General features: G+C 39.2%; 1 protein-coding gene across 1 annotated transcript in view; it reads left to right on the forward strand.

The window, feature by feature from the left end:
• Positions 1 to 24,003, forward strand: part of POU6F2 (POU class 6 homeobox 2) — a 393,965-nt gene that overhangs the window by 292,146 nt on the left and 77,816 nt on the right. Inside the window, exon 5 of the mRNA XM_019509078.1 lies at positions 14,444 to 14,590. Coding sequence (XP_019364623.1) covers positions 14,444 to 14,590 — 147 coding nt within the window. The remainder of the gene's footprint in view (positions 1 to 14,443; positions 14,591 to 24,003) is intronic.

The following is a 24,003-nucleotide window of genomic DNA, read 5'->3' on the forward strand; positions in this document are numbered from 1 at the left end:
TCCCCTCCCCTGATTTACCTTAGATCAGGCACCTGGCACCCATCTAATTACTGAGTTAGATGGAGGGGGCATTTTTACCCTGTCTAAATGCCTGAACTTCTAGATGTAGTGTTTGTGTGAAGACTTTGGGTGTGAACAGATATTAATTTACAATGGTGTACTTTGCATCCAGTTTTTAAACTAATGTAAATTACACTAGAATCAGGAAATATTTGATCTATTAATGTTAAAATGGCATTTTCTTTTGGAAACTGAGCTAATTTTTTAAAAGGTTAAAAGTGGTTGAAATAGCCTAAAAATGAAATAAGGCAAGATGTTTTGGTTTATGTTGAATGTAACATATCATTTGAACCAAAATACCATTTTTTAAATTTTGCCCAAATAAATTAAATATTTCCATGTGAGGTCTACCCATAATGAATCTTTTTTATTTTCCAATTCAGCCACACAACTGAATTCTTACTTATTTCACAGGTGTAGGTGAAAAGAGTCAGGTCTTATTTTGAAGACCCTTGATTCTACTAAACCATCAGTTTAGTCATCTAATTCCAGGTTTCTAAATTACACTATTGTACTGTTATATATAATATGTAGTATATAGGCAGTTAAGGTATCTGACTCTGATCCGCCTTATGTTAGTGCTGTGCTACTGACTTCACTCAGATTTCTCTGGCTATATACCAATGTAAAGGAAATCAGAATCAGCCTGAGAACTTGGTACTTTGATTATTTTTAGCACAAAATCCTTGCTTTGTAAAGCACCAAGATTGCCTAAAGGGCCCATAAATATTTTGTGAATCTAGTCAACAGATAAAAGCAGAAAATACTTAGAACATGAAGAAATTCATCTATCTGTCTATTGACAGTGCTTTATGGAAGAACAAGAGTCTATATACAGTAAGGCAATAAATGTGGGATTTAATGGAAGAGCTACAGATTTTCAGGTTGTTAGCTGAGGTGCTATAGAAAGAAAGGGATTGTACAGAATTTTGTGCATGTAGCAGAGCTTGCCAGGTGAATGTTTGTGAGTAGGTTTTCAATGGTAGTATACATAACTTAAATTAATCATTCTAAATAGTGATCATAATATCCATCTGTGCTGTCAGCCATTAACAAAGACTGAATAACTTAATATGTGTGATGTGCTGACACTGTGTTCAACTCCATCCAAGACATGCATAGACAAAGGGCCAAATCTTGCCCTGACTTACACCCTGTATGACCTCTCTTAAAATCACATAGAATAATTTACTTGTGGGTTGAGATCATTCGATTTTAAATGTATCCAGTCCTTTGACTGGCAAGAAGACAGATCACAAGCAAAAGAAATTTAGGCTACACTCTTGCCAGGACTTAAGCAAATACTTAACTTTAAACTGTACTTGTAGTTGAAAGAATCATGGCTTTCGATAGGAAGGTCTTTGCAAACTGGACTTAGAAATTAATTGGGTATTAAGATGGCAGCATCAAATGTTTACGAACAGAGTAGCTTTAGTGCTGTTTTTTCTGCTCAGTGTGAGCTCCCAAATGGAAAATGTATCAAGCTGAAGTCCAAAACAACTGCAAGAAAGCAGCTGAGACCAGAGAAAAGAGATCAGAGTGAAAGAATAAAATAGGGGAAAGCCTGAGGAGAGCCTTATGAATTAAAAAATTGTAGTGCTTAGAAGACAGTATGATGTTGATTGGTTGCGCAAAAAATATTCACCTTACGGGAACAATGGATGATCTATAGAATTAAAATAACTGGCAAACTGTGTTCTTTGTACCTCTCAGAAGAACATTAGCAAAATTCCACTTGGAATTTCCTTGCTGTTAAGGGCTGCAATTGAGCAAGTCCCAGCCCCATGCAGCATGCCTAATAGAACTCTAATAGTGCTTCATCTGTGTCACAACTTACAGCTTATTTTGGCAGGAGGTTGCTTGTTGGCGCCAAATCAGATGGAAATGACTAGTGGGAAGGGCTCTCTGCAGAAACAGTTTCTACGTGGCTCCATTACTGTCTGAGCCCTTCTAAATTTCTTCTGAGATCTTTCTCCCTGTAGTGGGGAGATGGTCACTCACAGGCAAGATATGAATTTGGACCACGTTGAATGCAGTTCTACATAAATACTGGAGTCGCTGTTTTTAGTGCAACAGTTTGTACTTGCATGTGTGCAGATGCTAAGGTTTTAACAGTTGCTGTCTCTAAGCATAGATATAGTAAACTGTCTAGTGGGTGTCTGCCTTCTTTGCACATTTAAGGCACTGACAGACCTGACAGATGTGCAGGCCCCCACTGTAACTCATAGTACTTTACATAAAGTGCCAAGAGTTAGAGCACCTCCCCAACCCAACAGACATTTGCTTGTTGGGTCAGGGTGGTAGAGAACTGAGTCTGCTTGCAGGAGCCCAAGGAGCCTGCCTGCAGCTCAGGAGCCACCCATCTCCTCCCACCCCCTAGCTTCAGAGCTGTCAGCAGGAAAGGAGGGTGGAGGAGTGGGGGAGCAAGCTGTGAGCTGGGGTTTGCCAGGCCTGAGCTGGAGGAGGAGGCTAGAGTAGAGGGCTGCAAGGTGTGGGGGCTCTGATTCCCCCATCCCCCTCCAGCTCAAGCCAGGCAAAACCCCAGTCCACAGCTCACTCCCAGCCCCAGTTGCACCACAAATTAACCTTAAGGAACACAAATTCCCTAAGGTACTCTAAAATGGAGCACCTTCATCTGACCCCTCATTTGATGAGGGTTAATTTGTTGCATGATCAGCCACTTTAAAAGTGGTCTGCAGCTGTGCATGTGTCACAATCGTGTAACAAATGTAACTGTAATTTGTTTATAAGTGCGCAAATAGAAGTTCCCAGAGGCAAAGGTGGCACTAAGTTGCACCATCTCAGAGATGCCATATCCACACAATGGCAGAAGCAAGCAGATAATGCCTTTGGGAATGGTGAGGGAAGGCATGCTCAGTGGTTTCCATTGCTCCAAAGAAAAGGAGCAGGATGTGTCCTCCAAAAGCTGTCCACTGTATTGGGGGTTGAACACAGTTGTATTCCCTGTCTTTACTCGCAATAAGCTTGGGGCACACTGCCTTAGTGTGCTTGGAACTTATTTGCCCAAAATTTGGTGGATTTTGGTCTGAGTTTGGAGCTGAAACCAAGAAGAAGTTAAGTATTCCCAACAGATCTAGTTTTAGAATTTGATCTTGCCCCTGTTGAAGTCAAGAGGAGTTTTGGTTTATAAAGAAGCAGAGTTTTTTGTGAAATCACTAGGACATAAATGAATGAAAAACTCCAAAACTGTTTTCCACAATGGACAGCAAAGATTTTAACGTCAGTCTGTTAATCTCCAACAAGGATAAATGTATGTATTTCCTGTATATTTTGTTCATGCAGATTTGTCCATGTGAATTCAGTGGAAAATCTCTCTCTCATATGCACACATGGAAAAGGAGAGAGAAATCCTGCACCTAATATTCTGCTTTGTGAACTAACCTTTAACTGAACAGTGAAGAACATACATACTTAAATAGTATATTGTACTATGAGGCAAAACATTCCAAAAGATTTACCCAGATATGTAAAAATAAAAGATGGCATTTTCACAGCATGCACTCTATTTGCATCTGTGTGCTTTTGAGCACATTATCAGTTGTGTCTGTAAATTATTGAGTTTACATGGGGCACACCCCATTTGTGCATTCAAATTAAAGGCAAATAAAATGCTTTAGATTAAGGAGATTAATATATTGTGTCTCTGTGTGACACCCTTTCTACTGCTGCTATATCACCAAGACCAAAGTGCTAGCCTCTTATCCAAGAGGACAGATGGCAATTTCCTCTTGATAATGGCTCATTTTTTTTGCAACAGGAGAGCCCTGAAGTGACCATTTTTCTTGCATAGAAAGCATCTTTCAGAAGCTTGATAAATCATTCTAAAATAGATCAGCATAACAGCCAAAGAACTAAACAACTTGAAACAAGTTGAAATGGAACTGATTCTACCCCCTTCAGAAAGTTGAAGGGACCCCATTAGTGTATACTTCTACTATATTTGGAAATTGCCTCAGAAAACTTAAGGATTATGCTAATTACCTCAGTCCTAATTCTCTTCTCTTGAACACCAGTGTAAATCAGGAATCACACCAATGCAGACAATGGAACTATACTGGTGTAACACCCAAAGGAGAAGAACATATCATGTTCACAGTATATTTATGATGCATATAAAGGATGAAAATCTTTTTTTTTTATGGGGAACTTGAAAGAGCCAGATGCCTGACCAGTATAATCAAAATAGCTCCAGTGATGTAAATAGAATTAAACCTATTTATATGAGTTGAGGATCTAGCTTATGCAAGTAAACTAATGTTGGCATCCAAGAACTTAAAATACTAGAAGCTAGATACTCAAATGTGGCCAATTTATGGAATTCTGTCAGTTACTACTGTTTTTATTTTTCACTCGCCATTGTTTTCAAATTCCTCTTAACTATCAAAAAATAAATATTTAGATTTTCACTGGGTGTGCTGACACCCAGTGAGAATCAAAAATAAAATTAATTTGAAGAAAAAAACTCTGGAGCATTTTGAGCTGGAGTAAACTACTCCATGTCTACACATGCACGGGTGCAGTGTCTACAGCAGCAATTTGAACCAGGGTGGAGCAGTTTATGCTGGGACACTCCTGTCCTGCTCTGCTCCACACTCCAGGTGGCAGCATCGGGTGGTGGAGGGGCTGGCTGGAGCACAAGTGTGCTGAAAATGCAGAGCTGTGTAGCTAAGCAGCGGGCAGGAGTCTGCCCCCTGCTGGATTGGCTGACTGGGCACAATTTACACCCGTGGTCAGCAGCTACGCATGCGTCTAATCACAGTTAATTGCTCTATTATAAGATAGTACTGTCCCCAACTGTACTATCTTATGGTGGTGTTAATTAGTGTACTGTGGCCTAATGCCATTGCATGTGTAGTCAGTGATGTTTACTCCTCAGCTATTTAGTCTACTCCGCAGTAAAGTGCATGTGGACATGCAGCCACTGTAATTTTATTATTTCTAATTTGCAAACGTAAGGACCAATCTTGAGCTGTCAACAACTCCCACCCACTTTACCTTACAGAATTGGATCCAACACTATTCCTCACCCCTAGTGACCTTTTGCCTCTTTTCTTTTCTATATGGTGGTACAGAGATCTGAGAAAACTGATGTTAACTGCTTTGTTTTTGATATCACATGCATAGCCGTTTTATGGTATAAACTGTGCTTATAAACTTACTATGGTTCCAGTTTGACCACCAGCACCTGTCTACAAAGAGTTTGAGAAATACTGAGGCATACTCCCTTATGCATACAACCTAAGTAATAGCAAGGTGTACATTAGAGCTGTGCTCTCTTCATTACCCCAGGTCGTGTCACTTTGCATTGAATCAAGTCATGTTGTATCAGCAATATTTCTATCACTTCTTACTTCTGATAGGAAATTCACCATAGATTTCGACAGCAAATATCCCAGCCACAACAAATGTATATAATGAGCAGATTAAATATCTGTGAGAACCAGACTTTTTAAGTGTGCAACTTTGCGGCTTTGAATATTCCCACATCTCTGCCATCTCAATTAAGTATGTTACTGATCATATATATTTGTGAATTTACATATAAATATTTGAGATATGTATGTTTATATGTGAGAGAGTGTGTGTGTGTGTGCATATGTATGCAGGTTTGCCTGTTTTGCCTACTCAACAGCTATTCTCTCTACAATTATGTATAAATTAAGATTCTTCCTACAGTCATTTATAAATACAGATTCACACAATTTTGAAATGTACATGTATTGTTGGGTGGACCTGAAAAATGCTGTAACATTATATAGTTATAGGCCTATTACATGAATCCCTATTCAGACACATTCGAAATAACAATTTTTGACATGTTGTTTCAAAATTGATAGTAAAAAGCATCTGCCTTAGCAAGGGCAGATTTTTAGAAGATATACATGATTAAATTGTATGGTGACTATTCTATTAGGCAGTCTATGCCACTGTTCGTTTAGAAAAGTTAAAGGTTGCCATTGTCTCATGATACAAAATCCAAAGGGAGAACTAGAAAAAAAGAATAAACATGGCTTCCATAAACTTTACAAAGTTCTGAAATGTACAGGGTCTCCAAGCAAGTGATCAAAGTATCTTTTTATATCTATTTTATTTTATTTAATTAATTAGGCTTACATTTTGTGTATGTCGGTAATGCTTTCTTGACTACTTCCTTATTGCATCTCCAATCCAACCTCTCTATATGGTCTGCTCCCAATATTCTGCACAGCCCAATGCTTCTGGTGTTGATTGCCAGATCTTGTGGGGTGCATTGTAGTGCTACAGGGCATCTCAGGAGATAATCCATGGTTTGCTTCTCCTGCCAAATACGCTGGTCAGTTGTGCTGAGGCCGCATGATTTCATGAAAAAGTTGCATCTGTCAAGACCCATTCTCAATCTGTTCAGACTCCACTATGTATGCCATATGCAGTTGTAACCGATGCTAACTCCTCACCGGGGGTAATTCCTCACTGGCTCCATTCAACAGATTTGTTATCTAGTTTCTCCCATTCTTTTTACCAGAGGGTAGTTCTGGCTGATTCTGGTGATATGGTAGAGGACTAAAAGCTATTTCTCGATGAGAGACAAGGTGCACTGGTTGATGTCCATATAGCAGGTGGTGGCCATCTGACTCTTGTACCTACCGGACAATGTCACCTGTTACTTTCCTCCTGATGTAAGGAGTTACTATGCCAGATAGTGAGTATAAGCAGGGAACAGGAGTGGATTTTAGGCAGCTTGTTATAATTCTGCATGTATCCTTTAGGGTGGTGTCAATATGTTTACCGTAACTTGAGCATCCCCGGGTAGGACAGGCATATGCAGCCACAGAGAAACAAAATGCTAAGGCAGTAGTGCATAGATTGGATGGATGTAAGCTCCACTCTTGGAATTTGTGAGCTTATGAAGAATCTAGTTTCATGTGTTGACCTTGGCTTTCTTGACTTCAGTGGGACCTTCCTGCAAACAGAAGCACTGAACATCAAGCTACTTTTGTTTAGAAACCTTAATGCAAATTAAACAGCCTTAGCCTCGTGCTTTGTTTTGAAAATAATGGCTGAAAAGCTATGTAAATATGCTAAATGTTCCTGTTATTATTTCTTAGTATTACAAATATTTATTTGGAGCTCACCCCTGTGATTCAAGGTTCCAGTTGAGACAATTTTCGAAAACGTCTTTTAGAAAATCTTTAGAGGTGTTTAAGATCTTACTGCATTCATAGGTGCAGTGTGTGCATCTAAATAAAAACATCATAGATTAAATAATGAAATTAATGGAAATGCACGTTGTAGTTAGACATGTGGGGATGACATCAACACAAGTCACACAAAGGAAGCTACAGCTACCCCGCACATTTCCAAGCATCTTGCACTCATTTAAAAGCCTAACAGTTAAAGATTTAGGTTTGATAACCTTGATCTACATCTTCTGAGGCACTCAGGATGTAGCAATAGCATTGACTAAGGGTGTGTGAAGCGGGCTGTATTCAATTCGAATTCAGCCCAAGTCAGGGACCCCGGGTGCCCCCACCCAGACCCAGAAGGCACCACTGACTGAGCGGGGGGCTGGGCATGGGGGGCCCCCCAGCGTGCTCCCCAGTGGACCCAGAAGTGGACCAGAACTGCTTCTGGTCCACTTCCGGGTCTGCTGCTGAGCACACTGGGGAGTCCCCCATGCTTCTGTGGGATACTCCATGCGCCCCAGCATTGCAGCATTCACGAGCCGCCTGCTACCTAGAGGTATATAAAAAAAACATTTAAAGCTGTGTCTATGTTCAAATCTCAAAATCTTTCTGAATCTCTTCAGATCAATTCAGAGGGTTCTGATTCAATTCATAGAGAAAGATTAAAAAGTCCTCTGATTCAATTCGGATTTGGAGATTTGGCCATCGAATTGGGCTGAATCTCTGCCAAATCAAATCAGGGACTGAAGCTTTGCACAGCTATAGTATTTATCGTTATAGTTAGTATTATAAATGTTGTTTCTGATGTTCTTACATATGTGTTGTTAAAGTGGATATTAATAGTGATATTACTATAATAATTAAGTTGCAATAATTAGTAAAGCAATGATAATGATGAGAAAACCTAGGAAGACAGTAGTATGACTTTCATGAAATGACCACACCAACCTTAAAACAAACTCTTCCCTCTCATCTATCCTATAACCCAGTCAATCCTAATCAATCTTTTCTAGGAAAAACATGGACAAATGTGGAGTCTTGCTGTGTGCCCTCACATTCACAGGGGAGTTCTGAACACAAATATAAAATGCCTCAGTGAGGTCAGCCCTACATGAGGAAGTATTACTGTAATAAATTCATGATGGGTTTGAGCCAGAAATTTCAGTTCCACATTGAAAATTTCCTACAGTCCCAATTGGTTCCAGGCACAAAGTTTCTGCTTGATGCTTGAGAGCATTTCTGAAATTTTCTCCAAGCTTTAAGGATAATCAGATCCAGGGGTTTGGTTGGTTCCCTAATAAAGCGGGGGGTGGGGGGAGGAGTGTTTTTATTTGTTTTTTTTTTAATGAAGAACCACACAATGGTTGGCTGCTTTACTGTCTAAAGCTCCCTAGTGGCAAAATTGTGTAGCAGGGTAAAAATCAAGGTTATTTCACTGGCTATCCAGGCATATCAAATTTCTACACTATTTTCTTTCTTAGTGGACTGAAGTCTGAGAGTTTAAAAAGCCAGCTAGGCAAAGTACCAGGCTTGATTTAAAATAACTATTGAAGTTGTTAACTTATAGCATGTCCCATACTTCTCCACTGTTGTATTCAGATAAAGTGTCTTCTCTCTTTTACCTTTTAACACAAACCCATTAAAAAAATTCCTACAAGATCGAATTCTTTCCTTATAATGATTTCACATAAAGTAACCATACATTAAAAGTTTTATATAAACTTGATACCCAGTTTCAGCTAAAATCACTGGTATCCTGAAAGTCCTCATTTTTCATACCATCAATTAGAGCATTTGCTTTCTTCTTAATGTTTGTTGAAAGGGTATTTCTTCACCAAGCACATTTTGCTTTTTACTGGTCCAATACGATGAACTCTTCAGAGTGAAAAGTCAAATAAGTGCACATACTAACAAATCTAGTCTGTTGCTCACTGTAAATATGAACACTTGCTCAGCTTTTCATGATAAATTAATTCAGACACTATGTTACTGAAAAAATGGTTCACCATGAAGAATATGTGTATGAGTTGCTGTGGAGTAACATGCTGTCAGTAATGATGCTACCAATAATGTGTACTTTTATATGAGTATTTCCTAAGGCTAAAAGCTGTCACTGAAGATGTATCCCAGTTTTCAATTTTTTAAATATGGTGGCCGCCTTAATTTTACCATGTAATGTTAATAATGAGAGTTCATTACTTCAATGGATTTATTTTGATTTACCCATGTCCAACAACTTTTCTAAAAGTTTAGATTTTGAAGTCAGGAAAATGTATTAGATCAGCTCGGACATGACAGAGTCCTCTTCATAAGGTTTGCCATTTAAAATAATCATTGCATTAATAGAGGCACTTTTGAGAAGTTTCAGCCTGTCACTTTAAACCAAGATCTCTACTACATGGTTCTATGGCTGCTGCTTTGAGTGGGAACAAAAACTCAGGCACTGGAAGTGACAGCCCTAAAGAGTCTCAGCATCCCAAATTACCATACTTACTTATATACCACACACATTTCCCCCCCAAAATCAGCCCCCCAAAATTGGGGTATCTTAAATAGAGAAGCTGATATTCTTTGCCAGAATCTCATAATATGGTGGTGTAGAAGGATAAAGACAACCCAGTACTGCATACCCCCAATTCCCTTGTAATGGCATAAAACTTGACGAAAAATGGTTAGAGCAGCTGTGAAAGGGTTAATACTGAACTGTGCACACCACTGCTCCCCTCGCCCTCTTCTGCTTCCTGGCAGGGACAGAGAAGCTGGCAGTCATCTTGTAGTACAGCATCATCATGAAAAGGTCAGTTCTAGGCCATAGCTCATCAAAAATCTTTTTTTTTCTACATTCTGCCTTCCAAAGCCTAGGCTCTAACTTCTAATAGTTCCCATCTTCACAGACAGACTTGTGTTCCTCCAAATAAGTGCATCCATACTTAACTGTGGGCACAGATTCTAACATCTGGTTGTTCCTATTTACTGATGCAATTAGAGTGATATGTAAAGATTATCATTTGTACCTCCAATCATCTGTGTTTGTAGAATGATGCAATGATTTCTAGGCACCAAGTTGCACGTATGCATTTGAAAGCTGCTTCTGAAAACCGGCCACTTGCTTTCTTCCTTATTTACAACAAATAGCCAAGTACATAAGTCCTCATCCTGCCCAGGCAAAGCCATTAACATTAGTGAAGGATGTGTGTGAATACAATAGATTTGTTCTATTATTTATATGCAGTATGCCAAATTCTACCTTAATTTGGACCATAATTTGGGCCACAAAATCATAAAATTAGGGCAGGGGTTGTCAACCAGGAGTACACGTACCTCTGGGGGTACTTTGAAAGGTGCCAGAGGGTATACGGGGGTGGGCAGGGATAGAGCACTGCCACCCTGCGCCACTGCCTCACCCACCCCCCGATTCCGTGTCTGGCCGCTTGCCCTCAGCTCCACATCAGGCCGCTCACCACCCCCCCACACTCTGCATCCGGCCACTCGCCACCCCCCCGATGGTACACTTATTAAAAAGGGGGCTGCCGGGGGTACACTTATTTTAAAAGGTTGAAAACCCCTGAATTAGAGAATTGGAAGGTCATTTAGTCCAAGTTCCTGCATATATGTAGGTTTCACAAGATCTAAACCATTCCAGCTAGATGCCTATATTAGGGTAGAATTTGACCCTGTTCATATTCTTCCACTCTATCCTTGGTGCTGCTGAGCAGGAGAGGTAATTGAGGTTCCTTCATCCATAAAGAATGAAAGGCTGCTTGTTTTCCTGTCTAGTTTTATTACTGCCAGGTTCCTCCAGTCTGAATGATCTGGTTTCTTTACATTTCCAGTATAATTTTTCTCACACAAAATAAAATTTTAAAAAATTCACCAAAGCATGCCATCGGTTCTTTCCAGCTCCATTGTTAAAGCTTTTTTTTTTTTTTAAAGTTCTCTATTTTGCAAATTTTAAAGGTCGTGGAGAAACTCTAGCCTCAGTCTACAGATCCTAGATCCCTGGGCAAACAAAGCAATGTTCCATTTTTAAGTACTTTTGGAAGATTAATAAATGAATAGATATTTTAATGCACAGCTAATCAAATGTGGTAGATAATTATAGACTCCAACAGAAAAAAAAATCCTTTTAGGTATGTGATGGGTCTCAGTCACTTGTGCTCAGGATCAAACTGATTACCAAATACGGGATCAGTAAGAAATTCTCCCTTGAGCCAGGCTTGGAAGAACTGAGGGAGACAGGGGATTGCCTTCTTCAGTAGTGTTGGGTATGGTCCACTTTTTAGGGTCATCTGAGTTTAACTCATTTACTGTCGTTATAAGGATGAGGCATTGGTGGTATCCTTGTGTCTCCTGTGCTTTACCTGAGACATGCATGTTAGTTTTTTTATCGAATGCTTTGTGATGGTAACATGAAAGAGAGGTCAGAGTAGATATCCTTGTGGGCCCTTTTGAAAAATATGTTGCCCGGGAATGCCAGGAACTAGATTTGATGGTCCAGGAAGCCCCTTCAATCCTAAATTCCTATAATAAGAGGGCTTCTTGTCAGAATAGATTATAACCATTTCTTACATCCTCAGCTGATGTATTTCTGAAATCTATCATAGACACTACTTGTATCAGTATAATGCCTGCAACATCTAAAACATTTATTAAAATTTTATAACCCCTTTAAAAATGGAGCTGCTCTAAATTATAACCCTTTTTTATATCTGGGATTCTCCAGCTCTACAGACTTGAAAATACACTTGTTGTTTCATGCATTGACACTCATTTCATTTCCCTGTCAAATTTCAGATGTACAAATTCTCTGTGCTAGCCTCAGTGTATTTTTATACATGTCTAAGAAATATATATGCCACCTCAACTGCATATTTATGTAGCATCTGCCCATCAAACCATTATGCACAAGTTGAGGCCAGAGATTTGGGTTGATCTTTGAGGATAACTCCAAACTAAACCATGTACAAAGTCTCTCAGAGACTCTCTCTCAACTTACACGGCTGTCCCCCTTACAGTAGCAATCATCTATATTCCACCCCAGGCACCTTTGTCTCTGTATTCTCAGAAGAGGAAACTGCAAATGTGAAAATGCCTTACAAAAATAATTATCCATTATCAAAAGTTATCCATTTTCTGCTCTTAGGTGTCTTGGAATGAAGGTGTAAAGCATAAGAGCCAATGAAAACATAACCATATATATGCCTAACCCACTGCAAAAACAAATGAAGGCCTCATATAACATTTTAGAGGGATTTAGCTCATTATTCCCAGCAGTGGTATTCCAGCTATTAGGGTAATTCATTTTATGAAGATTCCCATTCTAGATCCCTGTATTTCTAACTTGCACATACTTAAAATTAATGTAGACCATCTAGCTTCTGTAATAAAGGGTTTATTTGAATAAACCTTATGCAACTGTACTTTGGAAAAAAATGAAAGATTCAGACTTGGACTTATCCTCACACTTCATTTTAATCTATAGTAATGGCAGTTTTTGGTTCCACTGTTTTGCTCACCAAAATAGTTTAGGGATCATCCAGAAGGGCTGTTCTTCAGAACCAAGGAAAAAAGAGGGGTGCCAGCCTTCAGCCCTGAGCAAGCCGGGAAGGCTCTGCTTTCTTATTGTCATCTATTCCTAGTTTACTTTCTTCACCAGAAAAATGCACAATACAAGTATGTACTATGTCAGCTCCTTATGTGTCTTATTTTTGGCATTAAGGTAAGTAACACTATCTTCTATCCTGCTGCAGAGTAAATGAACACAGAATGAAACCTCCTCCCTTTATCTTCATAGATGGCATCCATGGCCATCGTATCTCAGATATGGCATAAATGACCAGTACCAGACCCTAAGGCTATATCCAAACGAGCACAGCCATGCACTATGTGGTGCTGCAGGCACATAATGCACATTCAGCTGCTCTCCATGCTGCATGGGAGCAGTGTGGGGGGGAGGAGGGGGAATTGACCCCTGGACATCCAGGGGTCAAAAAACTCACATGGAAAAAAACGCTGAGCGACAGACATGGGGGCAGCATGTGCTGCGGAAAACGGGAGCCTGGCCACACACTGGCTACCAGCAAGGCACCGCATGCCTGGATCACCACTGCTGCAGCCCTGGAAGGACCCCAGGAGCCCAGGTAAGGCTGCTGGGGCCAACCCAGTGCTGGCCCCAGCCTCCCCTACCCCACCTAGGGTAACCTGCCACACACCAGAGGGCACATGGCACACGCATTCCCTGAGGACAATGGCACAAAGTGCACCATTGCTGGTTGTCCCCAGGAAACCAAACATTCACTTGTGTGGACGCAGCATAAGAGTCCATAACAATCCCACAGTAGCACACCATAATTTGTATTAAACATGTAAATGCCAGCTATGTTGTTTAAGGCTTCTTATGTGAGATATGACCATCCTGTTAAGGGATCCATTTGAAAACTGGCCTGTCAGTGAAAATGTTACAGTACTCTATATTGTATATTGAGCATGTAGTAATGCACAAGGAAGTGCAGTTTATAGAAAGACAGAGAAATTTACATGAGCTCTGGAATGAGTTATTCACAGGAGCGAAACAATAAGAGCTATTTCAATATGTTTCCTGCAGTATTTGTCAATAAAGAATTGTGATGATTGTTCTGTATTATCAGTTCCAATTAAGTTAATCATAGGTCAAGTTCAAGGCCGTGATTTGTGTTTGTTTGTGTTGCTGCATATTCCATCCATGTATAAGCTAATAGGGCTACAGTTTTTTCTGACAATTAGATTCAGAAGTTAAATGCAGGTTGCACTACAGGATCTACTTGCAAAAATATATCTTTCCAATCTAAATGTCTGATCTCATTCCCATTGAAATCAAAAGCTGAACTTTCATTGACTTCACTTAGAAGTAAGATCAAACTACTTAGACCTCTTATGCAACTAAGGAAGTATTATAAACATAACTCCAAATTTAAAAAACTGCAACTGGGTTCTTCAGCAGTAACGTGGAATTTCCTCTATGATTCTTAAATATATTAATTGTCAAAGAAACCAATGCATCAGAAATAGAAACCTCTCAAAAGAACTACTTAAACTCTAGTGATAAATTGTAATATTCCACCATGTTAGGACTGTAGCATGTATATATGGTATTCATTTAGCACTTTGTCTGCTCCCATGTTTATCAGTGGTTTTACTGTGATCTTTTCTTTCTTTTTCAGCTGGTTAATAATCCACTAGCAAGTCAAGCAGCAGCGGCAGCAGCGGCAGCAGCCATGGGCTCAATAGCAAGCTCGCAGGCCTTTGGCAATGCACTCTCCAGTCTTCAGGGGGTCACAGGTCAACTAGTCACTAATGCACAAGGACAGGTGAGTAGAAGATGGAGAAAACAGTAAATTCTTATTGCAGATTGTTCTTCTGATAAAAATGAATTTCCTTTTGCATAATAGTGATTTGAAAATGCACATCATTGGGATAAATAGATAGTGATGACCAGCACAGGTAAGAAATAGAAAAATGTAGGGATGCTGAGAAGAAGTTACAATAAAGGATTTCTTTCAAGTAAAAACAAGTTCAGCTTTTCTGTTTCATAATGAAGCTTTTAAAAGAGATGACCGTAATGAGATAGTGGTATTTTTAAAGCAATCTGAATATTGTTCCTGATTCTCACTAATTCAAGAACTTCCTAGATTTCACCAAAAATACTAGAAGCATCTCTCCATTTCTAAACAAAGAATGAATAACAAAGAACTGTATTACTACAGTATTACTAAGATGGCTTTTTTTCTACAAACTCTGCTATGAGTCCTTCTATAAATTTGCTATGAAACACTTATAAAATATGATACATTTGTCAAAAAAATCAACAAAGACAACTTGGCAATGCGGTATCCTTGATTGAGTTCACATAATTGTTTACTCATTTCCGAATTAATAAAATCCAGAATTCTTTAATGGATCCGTTAGTCATTGGTACTAATTTGAGAGGATGTGTTGCTTTTAAAAATCTGGTATTACTCTAAACATGAATAATCCTGTCCTGCCATAGGTTCCCTTTCAGGGAGGTAAGTACCTAACTTTGAGCATGAGAGCAATCCCATTAACCACACATGCTTACGTATTTTTCTGAATCATGGCCATTAACTGGCTCTATTCATATCAAATACCAGTAATAAAGTTAACGCAACTGTTTGTTTCACAACAGTTGTAATGTCATAGACTTGTTGTAAAAATAGATTAGCATAATTTAAGATTAGCCGTGCTAACTGTGTACCATGTATCCAAAAATAAATGTGCTGTTAGAAGTAATACTGATAAGAAGAAACATTCTGGCAGATGCCAGACATTACTATAGATGTTTGATAGACTAGCACAGCTTTGGACATCAGTAATTATAAAGTTTTAGTCCTACAGCTCTTGACATATAATTCAAAAAAGCACAAATGGTTGTTTCTCCTTCCTTCCCCATAATTTTGTACTGCCAAGTTATTTACTGGAGAAGGAAAGGTTATTTTTTTTTATTCTGGTCAATAAAAGAAAAGAGAAAAGGGATCCTCAAACTTTATGGGGATATTTTTTTACATAAAGCATAAACAAAGATGCTTCCTGAGCTTTGCTCTCCCCATCCAAGTCCTAGGAAAAAAATGCTGACCTTGTTATATTTACTGGGTGGGTGCAGAATTGTTCCATCACTACCCCGAGGGTTGAACGATGGAGCTTGTCAAAGTGAGGCCTTATCTAATGAATCATCTTATCGCAGGTGCACACCACACATATTAAAGGAGGATTGTATGAACAATGTGCCCTCTACAATAACCTTTCAATGTCTACTTTAACCCTTGTTTCAATCCCTTTTCATCAAAGGATCATTTTATGCAGCCAGCTTTAAATGGAGGCTCTCAAAAGCCTATTAAGATTTCTGGAGGGATGGGGTATTGGAATGGAAGAAAAGTTGGTTATAATGCCTATAACTCATAGTCAGATCAGCTCCATCTGTAAGGCCTGTTTCTGTATATCTCTGCTCTAGAAATGGTACATACTGTCCTCTGAAAAGATACACTTGGCTTCTAAAATGTAAATTGTAAGAACTGAATATATAAAGCCAGGCCAGATTTTCAATAGTTTTTCCTTTCGTGTCCTCCTCAGAAAACAAAAGTGAAACGTGTACATGAACTGTGTATTTAAAGAATTAGTACTGTGAAAATACCAGTGAATGAGGAGGTACAGAGTCAGTTGGGTCAAGGTACTGTTGCTTATTCCACAGATAATATAAAATCCAATAATTCCACAGGTTACAGTGAGAGAAAAAGGAAGGAGAGAAAAAGAGAATCTCTCTCTTTTGTTGAATAAAATTACAGTTGCTATCTACCTTTTAGCTCTTTGAAGCAGCAGTTGTCTTTTTTGTTATGTGTTTGTATAGTGCTTGGCATAATCAGGCCTTGATTCATGACTGGAACACCTCAGCACTACAATATTAAAAAAAGTATTTCTATACCAGCCATCTTTATAGTAATCATTATTATCTATAGCACATTTCTAAAGCTATCCACCCACATAACAGTTGTAGCCCATGTAATTAATTTGGATTTGAGAAATTGAGTTTTGGTAAGTGAATATACCTTTTCAAATGATTAATATTCACACAAAGCAGCAAAAAAGTATAGGCCTAATTTGTAAAAAGAAAACTAGAATTAGCAGTAGTTTTGGAGTGACCAGCTTGAAACTGCTTATGGGGGAACCTGATTTCCTGAAAGTGATGGAAACCAGACTTTTAAAAATAAGGTCTCTATGAAGAATCTTGAGCATGTCACCCAAATTCATTAGTCACATCTGAAAATGTAAGCCTGGGTGTTTGACCACCACATTTGCATATGCAGTCACTGTAACTGCAAGCCCATCCTTTTTTTTAAAAATGTAGGTCTTTGATGATTATCTGTCTTAATATTTGGTGATCATTTATCTCTTGTGATATTGAAACTGTAAGTCTTATCTGAACCTCTAGTCCAAATCTAGGGTAAATTTACTTTTTAACAATATATGACTTGACTTTCTATTTCTAATAGTCTGGGATTTCAAGTCTAAGCAATCCTGTGTTCAAAATGTTCCATGTGACAACGTGATAGCAAATTTGTGTTAATTCCATTTTGGAATTTAAAAATGATGATTGGGGTATGCAAATATTACTATTTGAAAAGCCAGAGTTTTCAACAACCAAGGTCCCAGTTCCTATCAACTTTATATTACCTGCTTTGTTTGTTGTAATATAGGCAGGGGACTGTGGTTCAAAATTTTACTTTCACAGACAGGTTGAAAAACAGTTAATGGTCTGGGAGGCATAATCATTTCCTATATTCTGTTTGAATAGTGGCAGTCAACCTCTGCTATGTTCTTTAAGTCTCCTTTATTTGATTAAAACAGATCAAGTGGTTAATGTACATGGACATTACTAGTCAGCTTAGTGGCTCATTGATTATATCACAGAGCAGGATATGTTAGGTTTGTTTGACAGTTTCTTAGTTTGAAGATAGCTTTTCTTTTAAAGACGTGAGGGAGGACTTCTTCTTTCATATGGCTGACTTGGAACAACAATTAAAAGTTCAGTTTAAGCTCAGTTAACCAGTCCAATGCTCTTGAGGAAAGGAAATGTAGCTCTGCAACGTCACCATCCAATTTGTACAGAGGGCAGAGTATCCATAATTTGATCAGGGTTGCCACATTCTGCAGAACTCCTAATACACCACCTGTGCATCCAGTGACCACAGCAGCCATGTCCAGTTCGGATCCAATTTAGAAACTTCTGTGTTTTTCGTGGAAGGTCAAAACCAGGAGGCTTTATTGTTGAGTTGTAAATTACATGTTTGTACTGAATGGTGGCTTAATGCCATACTTTCCTCCAAGCTGCTGCACTGTTGATATCCTTAAAGGGCTTGAACACATGTCCACAAAAGTTTCTGAGACACCAAGCTGTAAATCTCTATGGGATGGGGAGGGTCTGGATTGTCATTCGTACAGATCACCTCTCTGTATGTAGCTTCATCATGGCGAATGTCTGGAGGAGCAATATGGGTCAACACCTGTAACCACCGAATTAGCATAGATTTCAGGGTTGCAGTGATAGCATGCATTGCAGAATTTAACTGGACCATCCACACATTTGGTATGAGTGCTAGCAGCCCAGGGGGGTACAGTACTCAGCCACTGAGAAGACCAGTGCCATAGCAGAGGTGCGGACTCCCATGATGCGGATTCTCACAGTGGCACCTCAGCTAGTTCCAGCAAGTTTTCGCACTATGTTCACTCATTCATGAGGACTGTGTTCAATGTGCTAGATACACTAAGGGAAGAAAAGCGAGAGAGTTTGGGGGGGTTAATTTTGTGAGAAAATTCTCTTACTTCCACCCCACCTCATCCCAAATAAGAGTACTGTTCCATAATACATTCAGCAGAGCTTACACAGGCTGTTCTTAAGTGTGGAGAAATCATAAAGTCTAACCATCTGTACTTAGAGTTTCCTCTGTATCACTTCTTTAGGTAAGGTGCTAAATACGTAAGGACATAAAAACTGCCATTTACTGGTCAAACGGTAGGTCCATCTTACTCCTTTCTCACTTGCAGCCACTAGCATTTAAGGTTTAAAGTGTCCTGATTCAGAAGCTGTATCCGTAACTCACATGCTCAATAGTTAATGATGTCCCTTTCCTCCAAGAATTTGCCCAATCCCTTTTGAATTGGCTAAACTGTCAGCTTCCACAACATCTGCTGGCAATGAGTTGCGTAGTTTAATGACACGCTGTGTAAAAAGGAGCTTCCTTTTGTTAGTTTTAAACTGACTACCTATTGGTTTCATTTTGCAACCCTTAGTTCTTGTAGTGAGAGAGACAGTAAATAGTAAATACCTATTTACTTTCTCTTTGCTGTTTAGTATTTGTAAACCCTTATAAAGTCCCCCCTCAAACATCTTTTTTTCTAAACTGAGTAGACTTAGCATCTTTAGTCTTTCCTCATATGTAAACTCCTTCATACCACTCAGCATCCTTCTCTGTACCTTCTCCCAGCCTGGTTTGTGCAGGCTCCTGCCAGAGCTTCACCCACGCAGTGAACTGTATGAGCTCATCAGCTGATTGGTGTGAGCTCTAACTGGAGCCACTACTTTCACTCAACTCCAGAGCCCAGGGAGTGTGCGCAAACCCTGCTCATCCCTGCTGCTGAGTTTAGCAAGGGAGGAAGCAGAAGGTGAAGAGTAGCAGTGACCTCAATATACCACTGCAGTACTCTAAAATACCACTGAAGTCCATGAGAATAGAGGACCCTCAGTATCTCCCAAGGGGCTTTTGAAGAACTAGATAGAAGGGTAGTAGGATAATTGGATCCTACCTTTCTTAATGAATATATGCTATCATCAAAGATCAGGTGTCCAGTTGTTCAGTCACAGAATCCCTTTCTATTGGAGGAGAATAAAAGAGGGATTTTTTATTCCATTCTTGCAAGTAACAGAAACAATACAGGTTTTATGTTTCAGTGGTAGGTCCTAATCTTTTGGAAGAAAGGAATAGTCATCATAGCTTTTCCACCATTGAAACTCGGTTGATGGTGATGGTTCCTACAGACACTGCCTGCAGTCCATTAATATGTGCCACCACATTTTGCCCTCAATGACATTTTACTATCTTCCTGACTTCATAGGAGTTGCAAGCTTTCTAAATAAGAATGCAATGGAGATCATGAAGTTTAGCCTTTTGTCATAAGTTGAGGGCTTTGTAAGAGGGGGGAAAACACTTGCTTTGTCAATTTCAGTGACTGTAAAATAGGAAAGCAACTATAAAGAGTAAGAATGTGGCATGTTAAAAAGTGAAAATGGAAAACTTCATGACCTGTCTTGTGATTGATTAAAAGAGACCTCAGAAAGAACAACAGGTCTTCTCTTTCCTATATCAGTATGAAAATAATGCAAATATTATGGCACTGTATAATACATATTTGAATTGTACAGTGAGTTCAAGTGCTATTGGCAGCAGAATTTAAAAATACCACCTGAACAACTCAGTCTACACTGAACAGGCACCCAACTCCCTGTTCCCTGTCCCTATGTATAAAGAATCTTGGATACATATGTTTGTTTCTCTAGAAAGTAACTCACTGTAGAGCATTTTTAATGTGTAATTAGCCTGGGAGACTAAATAGAGAGAGTGGCATTGTTGATCCAATTAGATAATAGGAGTACTTTGGTTCTCATTATTCTGATGAGAGGGCACACATTTACACTTTGAGTTTCTTGATGGTAAATGGTGCTAATGAGGCCTGATGGATTCTCTGCTCCTAACAAACCTCTCAGCAGTGAGAGTGATTACAATGGAGATAGATTTGATGGGATGCGCTCGCTTCTGTAGTGTCTCAGCTGCTGACACTCTGCGACATAATCAGGTCACAGAGCCGGTCACAGCTATCAGCGAAAGCCATAGCTCTATCCCTCATTATTAAAGTGCATTATTCAGGTCCAGGCCTTCACAATACTGCCAAGGGCCTTTTTTTTCTGGTGAAGCATCGGTTCTCCAATACAAGGGTTAATACAATAAAATACTTCATCAGCTAAAGAACTAGTAAATTAAAGAAATGAAAATAAAGCACTCCTTTTCATATTTGTTCAGGGATCGTAATTTAAAAAGCCACAGAATTTGTATCACCATGTACTGTATGGTACAATGTAATATGTCAAGTGTACTAAAAACAGACTTACAAAATAACATGTGACCCTTTTGTCAATTGGCTTGAAGAATGCTAAAGGTATCTCCCTTCTAAAAGAAAGCTTTCTCAATCCTGGCCCTTTTTATCTGTATACATAGGTGTCATTATTTTCAGAATCCTTTGTAACTTTTGTTTTCCTTGGTGCATCAACACTTACCTTCCACTTACCTGCATTTTCAAGTGTTCTTTCAGATGGCTATCTTGTCTCTCTAATTGTGGGATTCATTTAGGCATGTTTTTAGTACAAATACAGATAATATAAGCCGCAATATTAAGAGTGCTAAGGCTAAATGCTGCCCTTTATACGAAGCATGCAGAAAGTTGTGTTAAAATGTAATAGTTGCAGAAAGATGTATTAAAATATAACTGTCACACTGTCTTTCAATTCTAAGCACTACATGAGTGCCTATAACTCTTAGAGCATGTCCCCCACAAGAAAGTTGTGCCAGATTGATTAACCATGTAATGTTAAACCAAGCTAGTTAAGCTGATGCAAAAGGCTTTTTTCAATTTAAATTTCAATTGATTAGGAACAGGCTTAAGCTAAACTGAACTAAGTCGATCTTAAATTGAACGGGCTGTTTGGTGTTCAATTAAATCAGTTAAAAAAACAGTTTATGCTAAACTGATACCATTTTTTGTGCATGGACAAGAACCTAATGACTAATACGTATGCTTTCTTGGTACACAGTACCCTGCTTCTTCATTTTGTTCATATTTGACAAACAGTTCGATTTTATAGAACACAATATGACCAGCTAATGAGCAGGTATGCAAGAAGCCGAGGCACTTACAGAGTTTTCAGTAGTCTTGGAGCACAGACAGAACTGACAATTTTTGCCCAATCTAGCCACAGAAAGCAGTTTATAACTGTGACCAAACACAAGTGCATGGCTGAAGACAGCTTCAAAAATGGCTGATTGGGTGAAAATCTGACCCCTCATTGCATGAGGTATCAAGTAAAGACATTTCAAAATGTAGCATCTTCTGTAACTTGTGACTGCAGAGCTCCCAGCCTGTCACTGTTTTCAGAATGGGAGTGGGGGGGAAAGGGAGCGGAGAGAGTTCAGTCTGGGGGATTTTCAGCTCAACCAGAAGGTGAGGAAGGTGAATTGGAGCCCCGCCTCAGGCAGCAAAGAAGGCATATACTGGGAAGATAGGTAAACGACATGCAAAGAGTTGTTCCTTAGGTTTTCCTCCTCACAGCTATGCATTGAAGGGCTCTTTGTTTAATTACCTCCCTTGTGAATTTGTGTGTTAAAGAAATATTTATTTATTGGGTTGAATTTTGCTGAGTGTGTATAATTTTACAGTGATATGTATCCTACCTCATTTTTGTCCCAATGGTCTCATATTCCCAAGAGCAGATTCCTCGCCTCTTAAACATGTCACAAAATCAAGAGATGATATGAGAAGCTAGATCATAATTGCCACAAATAGAAGCTGCATAAGGTATTAATTGGTAATGAATTTACATGAAACCCTTTCCATTTATTTATGATACCCAAACATTCAGGGAAAGTCAGAGAAATACTGGATTTCAAGTCAAATCAATAAATACGCTTACAGAGGAAAGCAAAGTTCCATATAAAGAAGAACTCTGAAAACAATGAATGTTAATGTATCCCTTATTCATAGATACCTCCAAAATGTCCTTTATTTTGTTTACAACAATTCTTACTTGTTCTACAAGGGCTGAACTTTTGAATTTATGATCTCTGGCCTGAGTCTTTCAGAAAGCTATTTTCATAAGTGTCCAATACCCATTTTCAAATCTGAATTAGGAATCCAGCTACCTTTGGCTTTCAGTGAAAGTTACATATTTAAGTTACTTTGGAAAATTAATCTGAGGGTCTTGAGTCACATAGGCACTTTTGCAGATGTTATTCCTGATGTAACATCTCCTATAGTAGGAGACCTAAGAGACAAGGGCAAATATATATACCTGGCAGTGGGGGCAGAAGGTGGTATGTCTTGTGACAGTCATTAGTTCCTTGAGCAGTTCATTCTACAGTCTTAGATTGGGTCCAAGGAAGTGTCCCATGCAGATAAGATTTACTTTTATTGTGGAGAGTTCTATTGTGGCAAAAGAGCTCAGTTGTAAGCCACAATTTTCAACCTGGCGGTTTCTGATTTCCTGAGCCAAGGCCAAAATAGCCAAATACCTTGAAGATAAACTAAGACCTTGAATTTGTTTAGCAATTTTTTGAGCATTGTGAGCTCTGATGATTTTGCATAGCCACTCTTGGCAAGAAGATGTTCTGCAGCATTCTATTACAGACCTTTCCTAAGTATTGTCATAACCAAAAGATCGGCTGTAATGCCTAGTTAGGCCCAGGGCCAAAACCATGAGGCCAGAACCAGGAGTCAGGACAGGGTTACAGGCATGGAGCCAATAGCAGATGCCAGACACATAGTAACTGGGTCCAGATGCCACTGGGTCCAGATGCCAGACACATAGTAACAGGCCAGAGTCAAGGAACCTGGAATCAAGGGGCACCTATACACATGCTGGATGTCTGTTCCAATGTGTGCTAATTAGCATGTGTCACAGAAGACTTGATTAATTTGTGTTCCAGCAGCCTCCACATCACATATATTCAGCATCCCCATGCTTCAAAATGGCAGTGGAGGTGCTTTAACTAAAGCTCATAGAACAAGCTTTAGTTAAAGTGCCCCTGCCACCATTCTGAAGTGTGGGACATTGAATATACTTGACGCTACAAGAGCCACTCTAAAGCACCCCCACACACACCTTGGAGCATATGTATAGATGCCCAAAAGTCATTAATTACACCAGAGTCAGTAGCTGAGATGTCATATGAGAGTCATATTCAGGATCAAGCCAAATGTCTGAAGCTAAAAATGGATACAAGGAGTACAAAACAAGGACCAGGGACCAGAGTCAAGACAGGATGCTTGGATGACAGCAGCCTATAAACTTACCTGGACACTCATATAATTTTCAAGATAGTGTTTGGAGTGGGATTAGCTTCTTGCCAGCACAGAAGTCACTGATTTGCTGCCAGAGGGGTGACTT

The sequence above is a fragment of the Gavialis gangeticus genome, unplaced genomic scaffold (genome assembly GCF_001723915.1).
Source record: "Gavialis gangeticus isolate Ggan-Ray unplaced genomic scaffold, GavGan_comp1, whole genome shotgun sequence".
NCBI classification, from domain to species: Eukaryota; Metazoa; Chordata; order Crocodylia; family Gavialidae; genus Gavialis; species Gavialis gangeticus.